Source organism: Lotus japonicus, chromosome 4 (genome assembly GCF_012489685.1).
Source record: "Lotus japonicus ecotype B-129 chromosome 4, LjGifu_v1.2".
In the NCBI taxonomy this organism is placed as follows: domain Eukaryota; kingdom Viridiplantae; phylum Streptophyta; class Magnoliopsida; order Fabales; family Fabaceae; genus Lotus; species Lotus japonicus.
Window position 1 is genome coordinate 6537294 of NC_080044.1, and position 14665 is coordinate 6551958.

The window sequence follows — 14665 nt, forward strand, 5'->3', positions numbered from 1 at the left end:
AAGTGGTGTTTGCTGGGTGAGGTGTTGTTCGGGGTTCGGGGTGGTTGCTGGTGGAGTGCATTTTGGTTGGCTAGTTGTTCTCCTTTTCTCTTGAAGATCGTTGAGGCGATGATTCCCTTTCGGCCTCTGTGTTTTTGGCTTCTTGCAGATTTTGGTTGTTGGTGCTCCGTGGCGGGTGCTACTTAGGTCTTGGGGGGATTGGGTGGATGTGTTGGAGATATGGTTAGTGCTTTGCTCGTCTGGTCGTTGTATTGTTGCTAGTTTTTTATTTTTTTATTTCTAGTTCTTTAGGCTTTGGGTCTCAACTCTATGGTGGTTGTTTGGATGTTGCACTGTCGCAATTTGCACGTTTGGGTTGGTTCTCCATCTTGTAGGTGTCGTGCGACTGATAGGATCTCATTCGATTGAATCTACTGTTGTTTTTCAACTTCAATAGAGACCTCTCCAAGTTGTGTGCTCGTCATCGGTTGTTGGTTTGATTTGACATTGCTTGTAGGTTTTTAGATGTTTTTGGGGGATTGCCACCTTCACCTCAAGAGGTGCAGAGACAGCCTCCTCAGATGCCAAAGAGTAGCTCAAAGTCGCGGAAGAACTCGTAGCAGTCAGAGTCACCCGAGGTCCACAAGTGTCATCCACAGGGGATTAGACCAACGCAGGGATCTCCACACACGCTTAGCTGAGATTGGGGTATCATATTCATCAAAGCAAGCCTCCTCAATCTGTCCATAGTAGGTCAGACGTTGGTTTGACGATAGTAGTCTCAAGCATCTCGCGAATCCGCGTCGATGAGCTCAAACTCGATCGACTCTGAGGGCCATACCGTTCTTCACCCCCAATCATCATCTTCATCCTGAATCATCTTAGTTCAAAACCTTCTTTCAAAACTCAAAAACTCAAATTAAACACAAATGGAACACAATCTTAAACTTAATCATACAACCTTGTCATTTATTCATTTTTCCATTGGTTGAAAACATCAAACTCAACCACCACGTTTTGGGACATGATTTTTCATATCTGTGATCCAGATTTGAAGCGACTAGATGTCAATGAACCCTAAAATATATTTTCCTCTCACAGTCTCTTAACCTCTTTTCCTCCTCGGTGTTATCAACAACGAAATCTGGAGCGACGGTTTTTTCTCGTAGAGGTCATGGATCGTATAAATCCACTAAGAGATTGTGAGTTTTAGGGAGGAATTGTGGTGGCTGATGACAAAAAAACATAATTATGCCAAACTAAATAATAAACAATTACTATTAATAAACAAGTTTTGCTGATTTTCTCTTCTCGAGATTAATTTCTATTTTATTCGTTTAATTTTCACCGTTAAGTATTTAAAATGTCAAAAAGAAACAACGCAGAGTGCTCTCTCTATCTCTCTCAACTTTCAAAGCGTTTTCCTAGAGAGAGAAACTCATTTCTAGAGAGAGAGTGAAAAACCACTGAACCATGTCCTTCGCCGTCGACGACCTCAACTTCGACGCCGCAGACGACACCTTCTCCGGATACGGAGGCTACTCCAGCTTCCCCGGCGACGATGCCCCCGTCGAACACTCAACAACGGCGGCACCAGAGTCGCCGGATATCTTCGGCTTCAGCGATCCAAATCCGAATTACTCTCAGTCTCCCTTTGAACCAGAGCACGTAGTGGAGAACGGTGATGAAAACGGCTACGATGATGGAGTTTTCGTCTCCGACGGGCCTGTGCTTCCGCCGCCTGGCGATATGGAGCCGGAGGAAGGTTACGCTCTTCGGGAGTGGCGCCGGTGAGTGTTTCAGATTGCTATTCTCTCTGGTTTTTGTTTGTGCTTTGTGAATTTGTCAGATCTTGTATGAATCTGCTTAGATCTATGGTGATTTTGCTTTCATTCATCAATTCAACGTGCTTGATTGATCCCAATGTTTGAGATTTAGTGTGATTCCATATACTCTATGATTTTTGTGTGGTGGTGACTGGTTTAGAGGGTGAATTCAGTTGTTGGATGCCTGCTTGGACTGAGCTGATTTTTTGGACTTGGTAGGATCTGTATTCTATGCACATTTTCATGGAGATGTTCTACTGACTATTGAGTGTTCCATCTTCCATGATCATCTATTTTCCTTAGTTATACTTAGATCAAGGAAGCAATTTACTAGTAATAATCAGATGATTGAAAAAGATTGACTAGGATTGCATAAAATCTTCGTGATCCTGAGCACATTTCTTGGAATATACGACACACATATTCCGCGTGCTTTTTGAATTGTATAGTTGGCCGAGTCTATTTTTTCTTCCTTTAATTTTGGGATCATGAAGGTTAGCTCAAGTGGTAAGAGCTAGGGACATAAGAGTTTGGGGGGTAAAGGGTGAAGGGTCCAGGGTCCAGGGTTCGAACCCTGAGGATGACTAATTTACTAACAACTAACATTTGCCTATAAAAAAAAATTACTTAGAAAAGTAGCTGTTTCGTGGGGTACCCTACCCCTGTCACAAACTTCATGTTGTATTTTACAATTTTGTTCACCAATTTAAATGTTTATTTTACTAATACAGAGATAAGAATATTGCAATAATTACATAACTATTTGCTTTTTGTTGTTTTTATAATGACTCGTGTTAGCTTATATTATAGTATTGATTATCTCGTTTGATTTAAGATTTGTGTTTTTTAGTAATTTTAAATTAAGTTTATATGTTCCATTACGGCTATGATGTGTCCTATATATTTTTTTAAATCAGTCATATCTTTGTAAACGTGTCTTGACTCTTGAAATCATACCCGTGCTCTCTAGATAGTAAATATTGGACAACTTGGTAATGTGCATATAAGCATATTCATGTTGTATTCTGCATTAAATTAAACCTTAGGTTAGGTAGTTTTACAATGTTCTCACCCTGAATTTTAATCAATTTGCTCTTTGTACATCATGCACTGAGCACCTGATATATACAAAATGACTAATTAATGTTGTGTTGATTCATATACTGCGGAATTCAAGCTTTCCTCTAATATCTGGTAGCCAATACCAAAATGAGGATTCTTGTGCCGATAAATGGTTCATGACTTATGCAGGCTATACTTAGGTAAAATTTCCCCTATTTTTATTATTTTTGAACTTTTCTCTATCTTTTTGAAAAATACATTAATATTTCATCACCTACTTTCACTTCCAAGTTACTGCTGTCATAGCTTCTTAATTATGCCAAACGCCCAAACCTATTTATTTTCTGTTTGCTATCATATGCGTAAATAACATGAATTTGAAGTTGATCATGAATCAATAAAATTAGAGGACCAGAAATGAGTTGTGGTGGCGCCTGTTTTTTTAGAACTATAGGCATCAAATGTGCTTCAGTTTGCATCTTTTAGATTTGCAATCTGTACCCAAGGCTAGAGTAGAGAAATATAGGTGGTGCATAATTGCATAAAAGATAATCAGTATAGTGTATAATTAAATGCTATTATTACAATGTATCCAAAAAAATGTTAATGTGACCAGTAATACAAACCCCTGCTTGTTTCATTTCCTGAGGCAAAATTATTCTTGAACCTAGACAGTTGGACAATAAATTTTGCAGTCTGATCTTTTGCCAACTAATATTTAAGATCAATTGCGTGTTTGCTGAACTCAGTTGTCAACAAAAATCAATATGTTATGCAGTCAAAATGCCATTCAGCTAGAGGAGAAGGAGAAAAGGGAAAAAGAAATGAGACTAAAGATTATTGAGGAAGCTGAGGATTATAAGGTGGCTTTCTATGAGAAAAGGAAGCTTAACGTTGAGTCTAACAAGGTTCAAAACAGAGAAAGGGAGAAGGTAAGATATACAGGTATCAGTGCATCACATTACTTAGCATGTTTGGAACAACTTATTTTTTCACATAATCAATTCTGCCGCCTAGAAGCTTCTTCCCAGAATTGATTTTGGCTTCAGAATAAATTATATATGAATTTCCAAACATGCTATTATTATCTTAAAATAATTTCTTTCTTTTATTAACTCTCAGAAATGATCTTTGTTTGTGGAGCAGTTATACTTAGCCAATCAGGAGAAATTCCACAAAGAGGCTGACAAAAATTACTGGAAAGCAATTGGGGAGATCATTCCTCGTGAGGTTGCCAACATTGAGAAGAGAAGAGGCAAAAAGGATCAGGAGAAAAAGCCATCAATTACAGTCATCCACGGCCCGAAGCCTGGCAAACCCACTGATCTTTCTAGGATGAGGCAGATATTGTTAAAGCTGAAACACACACCACCCGCTCACATGATTCCTCCTCCTCCTCCTCCTGCACCTGCTAAAGACTCCAAGGATAAGGATGGAAAAGAAACAGCAAGTAAACCAAATGGAACTGCACCAGAAGGTGCACCTGAATCACAACCAAGGGATGCTGCCACCAATGACAGTACTACAGATTTACCCCAGAAAGAAGCTCCTGCCACTGAGGAGCAGTCTGCTACATAGTTTCTCTCTGTCTATCATCCTTAAGCTCACAATTTTTCTCCTTCTGCTATCTGTTTCCCCTGCAGTCTTTACGGATCTTTTTGTCATGCTATTAGTTTCTATGGGTTTTTGAGTTTTCATTTTATTTCCAGCATTAAGGTTTTGTATCAATTATTAAATCTGTCATTGACTAGTATGACCTTGGAAATTAAAATGTTCATGGGTTTTAATCCCTCTAAAAATAAGAAAGAGTATTTGTTTATATTTTTACATTTATGGTTTAGGGTTCATTCCCTTTGTCAGTTAGTTTTTTTTCTTCCCATTCCAAGTTGCAATTAGGTGGATGAACAGTTTCTCGAATCTCTTCCATTCCATTGTATTTGTACTAGTGTGTTTACCGGTGACTTGCATAGGGGGATTTTATTTTTTGATTTTATCCATGATGATTGATATTGAAGAAACAGTAGTTCCACGGAAACGAAGATAAGACTTTCGTGATTGAAATATATGATTAAATTATTATTCGCAATAATTGGGACATGGACTCAAATTTTCAATAGATTGTGCGTTTTTGTTAAACATGCTAATAATCACCCTTCTTGTTTAATCTCTATGGTATTCCTCTTTTGCACCTGATGATTTTTTTCGAACTCATGCACGTCGTTATAGACGGTGAGGATCCCCTATCACATCTGCTAGACAAATAAAATATGGTAGAATGCAAATAATTTTATAGATGTATACAGTTTTAGTTTGAAATCTCATCAACTAACAGAGTTTGATCTGAATCACTGAATATTATATCGAAAATAGGAACAAATGAATAGGGACCCTTAGTGATGAAAACGTCGGTAAAGGTTTGAACAACTTAACCAAACTCAAAATTTATCTTGTGAGCACGAGACGTTGTGCGAATATCAAAACTGCTATCACCAATAGTGAAATATGATAGCAGGTACACTCAAACCTCAACTAACAAAGGTCGAAACTATAAACATGAGTCATCCGCACTGTGTCATGAATCTTGTCGCCCTATAGATTGAGAACATGTAAGTGAACATGATAGACATAAAAAAATTAAACCAACATCGAATCGAATAGATATAACGATTTTGAAACAACATTGAAGTCGAACCTTGGCCTCCATTAGAACCAACTCTATCGAATTAGGAAGTTTTAAACCATTGAAATTTGGAGTCAACCACAACCGCACTACCTTCACAATAACCTTCCACACATCCTTTTCCTTTGAAATGGAAGAGACATCGTCAACACTAAGACCGTCATGACAATTTTTAGATTGAATAGTGATAGATGGATGCACATCCGGAAGAGTGAATCATTTTTTCTTTTGTACTATTATTTCTTTTGTTTTTTCCAGTTACTTTTTTCTAATTTTAAGAATCATATTTTTAAGGCTTAATACATCATAAGACCCCTGAATTTGTAAAAAAAACTCAACCACCAGATCTGAAACCGAAACCGAAACCAAGCCATGCCGACAGATGGGTAGATCGAACCAAGCGAAAAAGGTGGTGCCTTTGTGAGGATGAGACCTTCTTGAGCAGCAAATCTGGGTTAATCATGTGGACCTTCTTTATCTTGTTCGTTGTTCCAGATCAAAGAGAGCGGCCGTGAGTTTGACACCTTAGCCTACGCCAATCACCACGCCGTCATCTCTTACTTCTGGGGTGTGGGTTTTCTGGGGTTGGGAGTGGGTTTATGGGTTTGGTGTTTTTTTTTGGTGGGGATGGGTTTATGGGGGCTCGATTTGTGCATAGATTTTCTGGGTTGTGTGAATTTGATGACCAGATCTGTTAGGTGAGGATGGAGGCGAACCAGTTCTGTTTCCTCGACGGCGACGGCGACGGCGTTAGGCGGCGGAGAAGGCGAAGCAGGTCCATTCCATTCCATTCCTTCGCTTCCCCTTCCCTTTCCATGTTCATACAACGCCTCCTATCTCGTAACCATGGTACTCTTCTCTTCAACTCGTTTCATTCACATCTCTTATGCATCATTGTTGTGTGACCCTGCTCCGTTTTTGCAGACCAAGAGAACAAAGAAGGCTGGCATCGTTGGAAAATACAATGTGTATTGCTTTTTTTTGTTGTTGTTAGCTCATGCTGATTATTGATGTATATAAGCTTGAGTTTCCAGAGGAATGATTGTTCCATTTCATTCTTATTGATAAGTATTGCTAGAACACTTTTTGTGTACGCACTTTGATAAAAGATGTTAACTTTTCCCCTTCTGCATTCTTTGATGAAATGAACAAATTTCAGTCTTTTACATGTGATGATTAGTTTCACAGCTTCCTTTTGTTGTTTGCTGCTACTGCAAAAATAAGAATATATGTCTGGATTTAAGATTTTTGTTATTGTTTCTGGGTTTGAAGGTATGGTTTTCTGGGTTTTTGTCCTTAAGTATGGGTTTGGGATTTCAGAGCTTTTGCAGATTTTTTTTTTTTTAAATAAAATGTAACCCAAATAAGAGAAGATGGAGTTTTTTCCATGGAAGAATGAAGATGCAGATGGGTTGATGATGGCAAAGTGAGGATGAGTTGGATTGAGTTAGATTTTTAGATTTAGGTTTTTATTTACATTAGAGATTTTATTAAGTTTTTATTTTTTATTTATGCTTTAATATATGAGTTGGATTTAAAAAATTAAGTTTTAGAAATTTTTTCAATTAAAAAATTTGAAAATGCCACGTGGAAAAGCTGAGTAGGCTAAAATTAAAGCCACTTCAGCATCAGGCACACTTTGTCCTTAATTGAATTAAAAAAAAATTATTAGGGACCCAATTTGATGCGAAAATTTTCCAGGCCCTGAAATTAATTCCCTTTACAAATTCAGGGACCTTCTGATGTATTAAGCCTATTTTTAAATAATATGCACATACGGAAGAGTTATTAATAAATAAAAATAATATCATTTAAAGTTTTCGAAAGTATTTTTTCTATTATAATTGTTACTGAACATAATTATTTCATTAAATAATTTTAATACTTAATATATTTTATATAAAAATATTACTTATTTTCATTTTAAGAGTAATCAAAAAAGAAGGGTATGGGAGCTTATATGTATGAGAAGATAATGAAATGGAATCTACCTGTAGCTCTCACAATAACAAGGAAGTAGTGGACAACCTATGCTTGATGGTTAGTGATAAACATATATTTTGTAGGATTTTCCTATCTGTATGATGCCTAATTAATTGTTGCATTACTTTTATATAACCATAGACTTCCTAGCTAGTAAGATACATCCCTAGTAAGATATTTTATTCCCAAGCAAACCATACACTTTGGATATCGACCCACATACCATAAAGATTACATTCACATAGAGCCAATGGGGAGGAAGGTATTTCTTAATATTTGAATCTTTCACCCTAACCGTAAGGAAAATGTGATACTGAATGTGTAGGAGGATTGAGGAACCATAAGAGCTCGAGAACCTAACATGGCCTCATGAGGAGCAACATGCGCTACTAGTTCACCAGCCAGATTTGCAGCATGTTGTGTAGGTTAGAGGTGAGGCATGTATATCTTATTTAATATGTTCCATCTCAAAATAAAGTTCAAATAAACAATGGCTTCAGATGAAAGGTTGTTCCATTTCGAGGAAGAATGGACTCCGTGAGTTGATGGAAATAAAATAATCTATCTAATGATATATCACAAAAAAACAGATAGATATTCCACAATAAAAATTCTTTTACTAGCGAAACAAATACCACAATACTAACTTGTTCAACATGGATTTCAAAATAAAACATGAAGGTGATTAATTTTTTCCCTCTTAGGAAATGCATTGCAATACATAATAAAACAAGAAATGATTGGCTATGTATCCATAAGCAAGCTAGCTTTTTAAGAAGTGACATGACACCTTTGTTGCAGCTCCGTCTGCTGTCCAAGCTTTGTGAATGATCCTGTAAGGTAGTATAGTATTAATATTTACAAAGAGTTTGAATAAATTAAATTACTTAGTTATTTGGTGTCTAAGTCTCAATTTATATCAGACAACAAAGTAAAAGAAAACTATGAATACAATTCGTTCTATTTCAACATCAGTATATGACAATCCGTAGCTTCTAAGTACCCCAAAAGAATAGCTTTAGGTTCATGATTGATATCAAACAAGATGCATTTTTTCACGTGAAAACACATTTTAAAACAACATATATGATTATTTTTTAAAACATTGAATATGCTTACATGTGATCTAGTGGAAACATTACACAATACACTGGTAGAATTGGAAGTCCTAACCCAAAATTTAGATACAGATTAATAAGTGTAGGTATAAATTAAATTTCAAAAATACTTTATTTTTACACCACCAACGATAGACTTTTAATTTTAACAAGAGAAAATTTGAGATATGTAAATACTAGCTAATCACACAAGATTTGATATGGAAGAAGAGTAAATACATACCTGGTTCATAAGTTTGTCGAGGCCTTTTCATTCTTCACAATTTGATGGATTGATTTATACTTATCCACCTCAGCCATTTCTCTCAGCACATCATCTTCAATTTTCTGTGCTTGCCATTTGGACGGGTCCTCCACAAAATCCTCACTGAAAATCATCCTGGAAACCCAATCTTTCCAATTGGTTTTCTTATATTTATCCTCTTCAAATGACCCTGCAACTAATAGCTGATAAACATAAACGACTTTTTCTTGACCAGGACGGAAAGCCCGTGCAATAGCTTGCTTTGTTTTGGACGGATTCCACTCTGAGTCCAAGAAAATCACACGTGAAGCTGCTGTCAGACTAATACCTGTTAACATCATGTTTATTTAGTATTTTAATTGAATATTTATATAATTTTTATGAGTTAATCTAATATAAATAGAGGAAAAATTAACTTCATATGTGCAGTGAAATAATAGAATTTATCATTTTCTATTTAGCAATACCTTCTGCGCAAGCGCTGATTGAAGCGAGGAGAACCTTTGAGGCTCCACGACGGTCCTCAAACTTATCAATGACTTTGCCGCGCTCAAAAAGCTCTTGTTCTCCATGAAGTGTCAAGATTTCTACTCCCAATTTCCACTTGAAGTACGTCTCAAACAACTCTAGAAGCAGCCACATTGGTGCAAGGTTGCGACAAAAGATAATAACTTTCTCCTTCATCTTGACCACGCGGAAGACAAGACTCATAACAAATTTCACCTTTGATCCTATTTTCATATCAATCTTACATTTCTCTAGCTGCTCCAAATGGCTCGAAGTGAAAAAATTTTTGGCACATCTGGTTGTTGAGATCAGCCATGGATGTATTGACACAAGGGTTATGAGAAACTCTACCTCAAGAGGGTACCCTCCGCTTCGGTTCATTTTCTTCTGTAGTTTCTGCAAGATTTCACTCTGCTTCTCAGTATTATTCATCAGCAAAGTATAGATTTGTAAACCAGGTAATATACTATCCGCATTCCCGCTATCATAAACATCAATAAAACCACTTGTGATTTTCTTCAACATATTAAGACCCATCATCTTCTCCTCAACATTTTCATTACCTGCATCAATTTTCACTGTAATTTTATCCATGAAGAATTTCCTAGCCCGTGACTCGACTAAATGAGGAGCTTTTTTTTCTGCTTCACTCTTCATATATTTTGGATCTAACTCTTGCAGAACTTCATGAACAAACCTTGGTCTTGCCAAGGAAAGTGTGTTAAAATACTCACCAAAATTGTTCTGAAATAATGTGCCAGAGAGGAGTATTCTCAGTTTTGTATTTACTTTCATCAACCATTTCCTCAAATTCGATTTTGTGCTTCTCGGATTGTGCCCTTCATCCAACACAAGAATCCCAGGGCTTTCCCTCAAGGCTTTAGCCATGTACTTTCTGTGTTCATACTTTGAATTATCATTCATTAATGATAAAAATGAAGTGTAGCCCATGACCAAAACACTAGGGTGTGCATGCCAGTTTTGAATCTTTTCCAAGCAATCCATAGTGTGTTTTACATCCTCATTCGGATTTGGAATTCCAGGAAGAGCAAATGAGTTTTCACTGAAATTTCTCTGGCTTCTACGACTGTGAATTAGATGCACTGGCATTGGAAAATTCCACTTGATAAACTCTTGGTACCAAGTGTAAAGTGTGGTTTTTGGAGCAAGGATTAAGGGTTTCTTGTTTGGGAATAACTTCAAATAGCTAATAAGAAATGAAATTGTGAGGAATGTTTTTCCAGCTCCAGGAGCATGAGATATCACACAACCTCCTTTGTTTTCAGATTGTGCTTCCATATGGGTTGGGTTCATGGACCCTGCAATGTTTTGCCAAAGAAACTCAAAAGCTTTCTTTTGGTGGAGGTGCATTTTTTCTCTAAGTTCAGGAATGAATCCCCACACACTTTCATTTTCAATAGATATAGGCTCATCACAAGTAACATTAGTAAGAAGCAAAGGGAGATCATTATCATTATCATCACCCTTTGGAGCATCATCAACATTTTGCTGATCATCAGACTTTGGTTTATCATTAGCATCTGACTTTTGTTTATCATTAGCCTCTGGCTTTGGTTCTTCATCATTGCATTGCCTATCCTTGTGTCGTCGTGATCGACGTTCCGCCTGCCAATATGAACAAGAATTTTTAGATGAAGAGTGTTTGTATCCACTTCATATAATAATTTATAAATAAATATTTATAAGTTAATCGAATCCCCAACCACATGCTTACATATAAGCACTTATATCTACTAAAAGCTCTTTTGAATTCATTATTTAATGTATTTTGAAAATAATATTATGAATAAACTATTGTTGTTTAGTAAGCATTTGTTGATCTAAAAAGTCATTTAAAAAAAATGATCTAAAAATTTGGTTGATTCTTTTTATGTAAATGGACCCAAAATATCTTACCAAATCAAGAAAATGTTGACAATTGGAGATGAATTTTAAACAGTATTAAAGAAACCACATGGAGATTCAGATAAAGTTTTGAGGTTCACTTACAAAGGATGGCATGATGTATCTTATCTCTTCCTTCACAAAGCCGCATCTATGACAATAAATTCCAAGTTGCTCATCTAATCTATAATCATGCTCACAAGTTCTGGTAGTCTCTTCCTTAGTTGGAGCACTTGAATCCTGGTTTAATAAATTGAACAAAGAATTAAGTTCTACTCACACTCTTAAATAAGTGCAAATGGAATGGATTAGAAAGAAATAGGAAGAAAAAAATATTAAGAGATGTGATTGAAAGAGAAGAGACATATAGAAGTTGTTACACCTCCGTTTGTTCTTGAAGAAAACCTTCTATCATTGCATCATCCATTTCCCTCCATAACATTTCGATTTCAGAAACTTCTTCCTTCACCTGCTCTTCTCTTTGAGTTTTCTCAGTTTCCTTGCCTTTGCCAAAGTTGATTGTTTCCTTCCATTTTTCAGTAATAGGTGCTTCTTCTATTGCTAGTAATTTATCCATATCCTTTAAATATGAATCTATCATTTCCTTGGATGCATTTACATCTAAGGTCCTACGTCTCCGAGCTCGTTCTTCATCGTTATCTTCCTCATTATTTCTATTTTTAAAAAATCTGAACGACGTCGCCTCTTACGTTCTTCTCCTCTTTTAGAATTCAGCCCATCCCATTTGGGTTCCAGATCCACCATCATATCATCCGAGTCAAACAAATCCTTCCTCTGATACTTCTTACCGCTTCTGAGATTATAATAACGAAATGAAGAGGTTTCTCCGATCACTTTTTCATTGCCACTGAGCTTAATATTGCACATGCCAGCATCACCATTGTTCTTTGATCCCCAAATATCATGAAAGTGGGAAGAACTTTCACCACTCTCTTGGAGAATTCGGGGTTCAAGAGCATCTAAACCAATTTTTTCATGAGCTAGAAAAACAGAAATTGGTTTAAGATGTTCCTTTTCTATGACATCAGCATCACAACTCACCTTTGTATCAACCTTTTGAACACTAGTTTCAACATCCTCTTCAAAAGTGTAATTCACTGGTGCCAACTTTTCATCATTTTCCCCTGTGTTCATCTTGGATTTCCCAGTTCGATTTACGAAACCTGAACCAACATCACAATAGCCCAAGTAACGTTCAGGTTCCTTGATTCGACGTGTCGAGCGTCGTAATGGTGGAAACACTTCTGCTTCATTATTTTGCACAAAAGGGACAATGCTCATAGTGTCAAGTTCAAAAATAGAGGACTGTGACATACGACCTTTGAGTTTGAAGTTCATAGCTATTATGTGAAAATCAGAATACCTTGTATCAGTTCCCATGATTTGGTAGAGAATCTTGTTTTGCAAAGATCTCACACAAAAGCACATGTTCTTGATAAGTGATATAGAAGCTAGACAGGAAATGTCGCCAACAAATTTTCCTAAGGACAACCTTGTTTGTTGTCTGCTGATGTAGTCTTCAGACGAGTCCCACCGGAATGGTTGATCTTCGAGGCTTTTACGTCCAAGCTTTTGAAGGATGAAAATTTGATTTAATCCAACTACTTGGACATCCTTACTCAAAGTATTTTTGTATGACCCAAAGGAACCTTGATTTGTATAAAATCTTACATGATACACACATGAGCATTCATGATTGTGGGGTTTCCTCTCAATGGAATTTATTTTTGCATCAGCCCACACCTACAATTAAAAAATTGAGACTATATCAAATTTAAGATTCCACAAACTAGGATTTGGGTCACTTACGAATCCCTAAATTCACCTGGTCATCATACCTGAATTATATGGTTAAAATTGGTTAGCTCATATTTTTCATCATGTCAATTGTAGACATGTCTAAAATTTAACTCGTACGATCCAGGTCAGATGACTCACATTTGGTGAATACATGAATGTAGGGATTCTTGATTGTAGGGAACTCATGTCCCATAAACCACATCTCTTAATTTAATGGATATCATTAATACATGCCAAGAGATGTGAAAAAAAAATATCAAGAAAAGCCAAAATGACCATCTAATAGATGCACGCAAATACCAATTGTCTCCACTTACCGGATTGGAATTTGATTGATTTGAATCATCACTACTTTGAAAGTTTGATAGCGCACACACATCAATCCCACTTCGTAAGAAGGATGCACAATCAGATAAAGTAGCTTTCCTTGACCTTATTCGCATGTCTGCAAAAGTAGTTATCTCTGACTTTGGTCGCATGTCTGAAAAACATTTATCTATAGCTATCTCTTGTTTGTCCATAAAATGTAAGATCACCATTCCCGATTCAACTTTAATGAGCTCCACGGGTTTCCATGAGCCAAACGCAAAAGCCTCAAATGCTGTTCAGAGTAAAGAATTTGAGCAAGTTAATATGTTTTAAAAACTGTCCAAGTGTGTTTATGGAAAAATTTGGTACACACTATAGAAAGTAAAAAGTTAGTTATCATTCAATAAAGTACATATTTTTCAATATTATAAAATTGATTTTGTATTCTATTGGTATTTAATTTTTATATAATTTTTTCCTTTTCTTTTTTCTATAGTGATGCATCAACCAAAATAAGAGGAAAAACTTACGGTAAACATTTAATGGATGATTCCCTTGATGAAAGTATCTTTTTCTAGGCGCCCTTGAATTTGACTCTAACAGATAACAAGTGTCCATTCGATCTTGTATGATGTTTATCTGCATTATAGGTGATTAAAGAAACAAATATAAGTCCACAAACTCCAATTTAAGACAAAGTCTTCATTATGTTTGCATAGTAAGCATGCTAAATCTTGGAAGCTACGGATATAAATCATAGCATTATAAATATCTTCCAAGATTTACCTGGCAACCAACATGAAAATGTATTGCTTTCATTAATGTTCATTTATAAATTATGTTCACCGATAGAACCATTGTCCCTAGAAGATGATGGAAAATTTAATAAAAACTATGAGAACGCTATAATTCATTTGATTTGTGTCCAAACACAACGTTTTAAAATAGATGGGGAAGGTGATAAACAAAACCATGTTTAGTTGTTTCTTTTTCCTTAAAAACCTACCTTTTTACATTAATATAAGAAAGAAGTATGTCGTCAAACTATAAAAAAAATCATTATTCAACCCCAAATTCGATCGTACAAAGAAAAATGTAGAAATTGAGGGAGAGAATGAGAGATATGATAGCCGATGTGATAATGAGAGAAAGTGAGATGTTATAAGGAAGTTTTTTTGGATACATCGAAAAGATAAATTACACATTGCAGGGATTTAATCTCAGACCTTCC

At 36.1% G+C, this 14665-nt stretch overlaps 2 protein-coding genes and 1 long non-coding RNA gene across 3 annotated transcripts; 2 read left to right on the plus strand and 1 right to left on the minus strand.

Moving 5' to 3' along the window:
• The first annotated feature begins 1353 nt into the window (after positions 1-1353).
• On the plus strand, positions 1354-4694 carry LOC130711825 (clathrin light chain 1-like). The gene is made up of 3 exons (XM_057561585.1): positions 1354-1769; positions 3646-3799; positions 4014-4694. Exons 1-3 carry the CDS (start codon positions 1453-1455, stop codon positions 4443-4445), a joined length of 903 nt encoding a protein of 300 aa, XP_057417568.1. The 5' UTR covers positions 1354-1452; the 3' UTR covers positions 4446-4694.
• Positions 4695-5558: 864 nt separating this feature from the next.
• Positions 5559-6792, plus strand: LOC130712114 (uncharacterized). Its single transcript, XR_009010855.1, has 2 exons — positions 5559-6396; positions 6472-6792. It is a non-coding gene; the product is annotated as an uncharacterized LOC130712114 (long non-coding RNA).
• Positions 6793-8876: 2084 nt separating this feature from the next.
• On the minus strand, positions 8877-14253 carry LOC130712191 (SNF2 domain-containing protein CLASSY 1-like). The gene is made up of 9 exons (XM_057562029.1): positions 14221-14253; positions 13965-14073; positions 13443-13726; positions 12015-13068; positions 11687-11952; positions 11410-11544; positions 10959-11025; positions 9360-10877; positions 8877-9220 (listed from the first exon to the last, which is right to left on the minus strand). Exons 1-9 carry the CDS (start codon positions 14251-14253, stop codon positions 8877-8879), a joined length of 3810 nt encoding a protein of 1269 aa, XP_057418012.1.
• Between the last annotated feature and the right edge of the window lie 412 nt (positions 14254-14665).

Excerpts from the sequence above, each read along its gene's own strand:
- LOC130712191 (XM_057562029.1), bottom strand. The coding sequence starts at position 14,253 with ATGAAAGCAATACATTTTCATGTTGGTTGCCAG. Across the intron at positions 11,953-12,014 it reads TTCTAAAAGAGGAGAAGAAC|AACGAGCTCGGAGACGTAGG; the intron begins GTAAGAGGCGAC and ends ATAACGATGAAG. Across the intron at positions 11,545-11,686 it reads TTCTTCAAGAACAAACGGAG|GATTCAAGTGCTCCAACTAA; the intron begins GTGTAACAACTT and ends TTATTAAACCAG.
- LOC130711825 (XM_057561585.1), top strand. The coding sequence starts at position 1,453 with ATGTCCTTCGCCGTCGACGACCTCAACTTCGACGCCGCAGACGACACC. Across the intron at positions 1,770-3,645 it reads GCTCTTCGGGAGTGGCGCCG|TCAAAATGCCATTCAGCTAG; the intron begins GTGAGTGTTTCA and ends TATGTTATGCAG. Across the intron at positions 3,800-4,013 it reads AAAACAGAGAAAGGGAGAAG|TTATACTTAGCCAATCAGGA; the intron begins GTAAGATATACA and ends TTTGTGGAGCAG.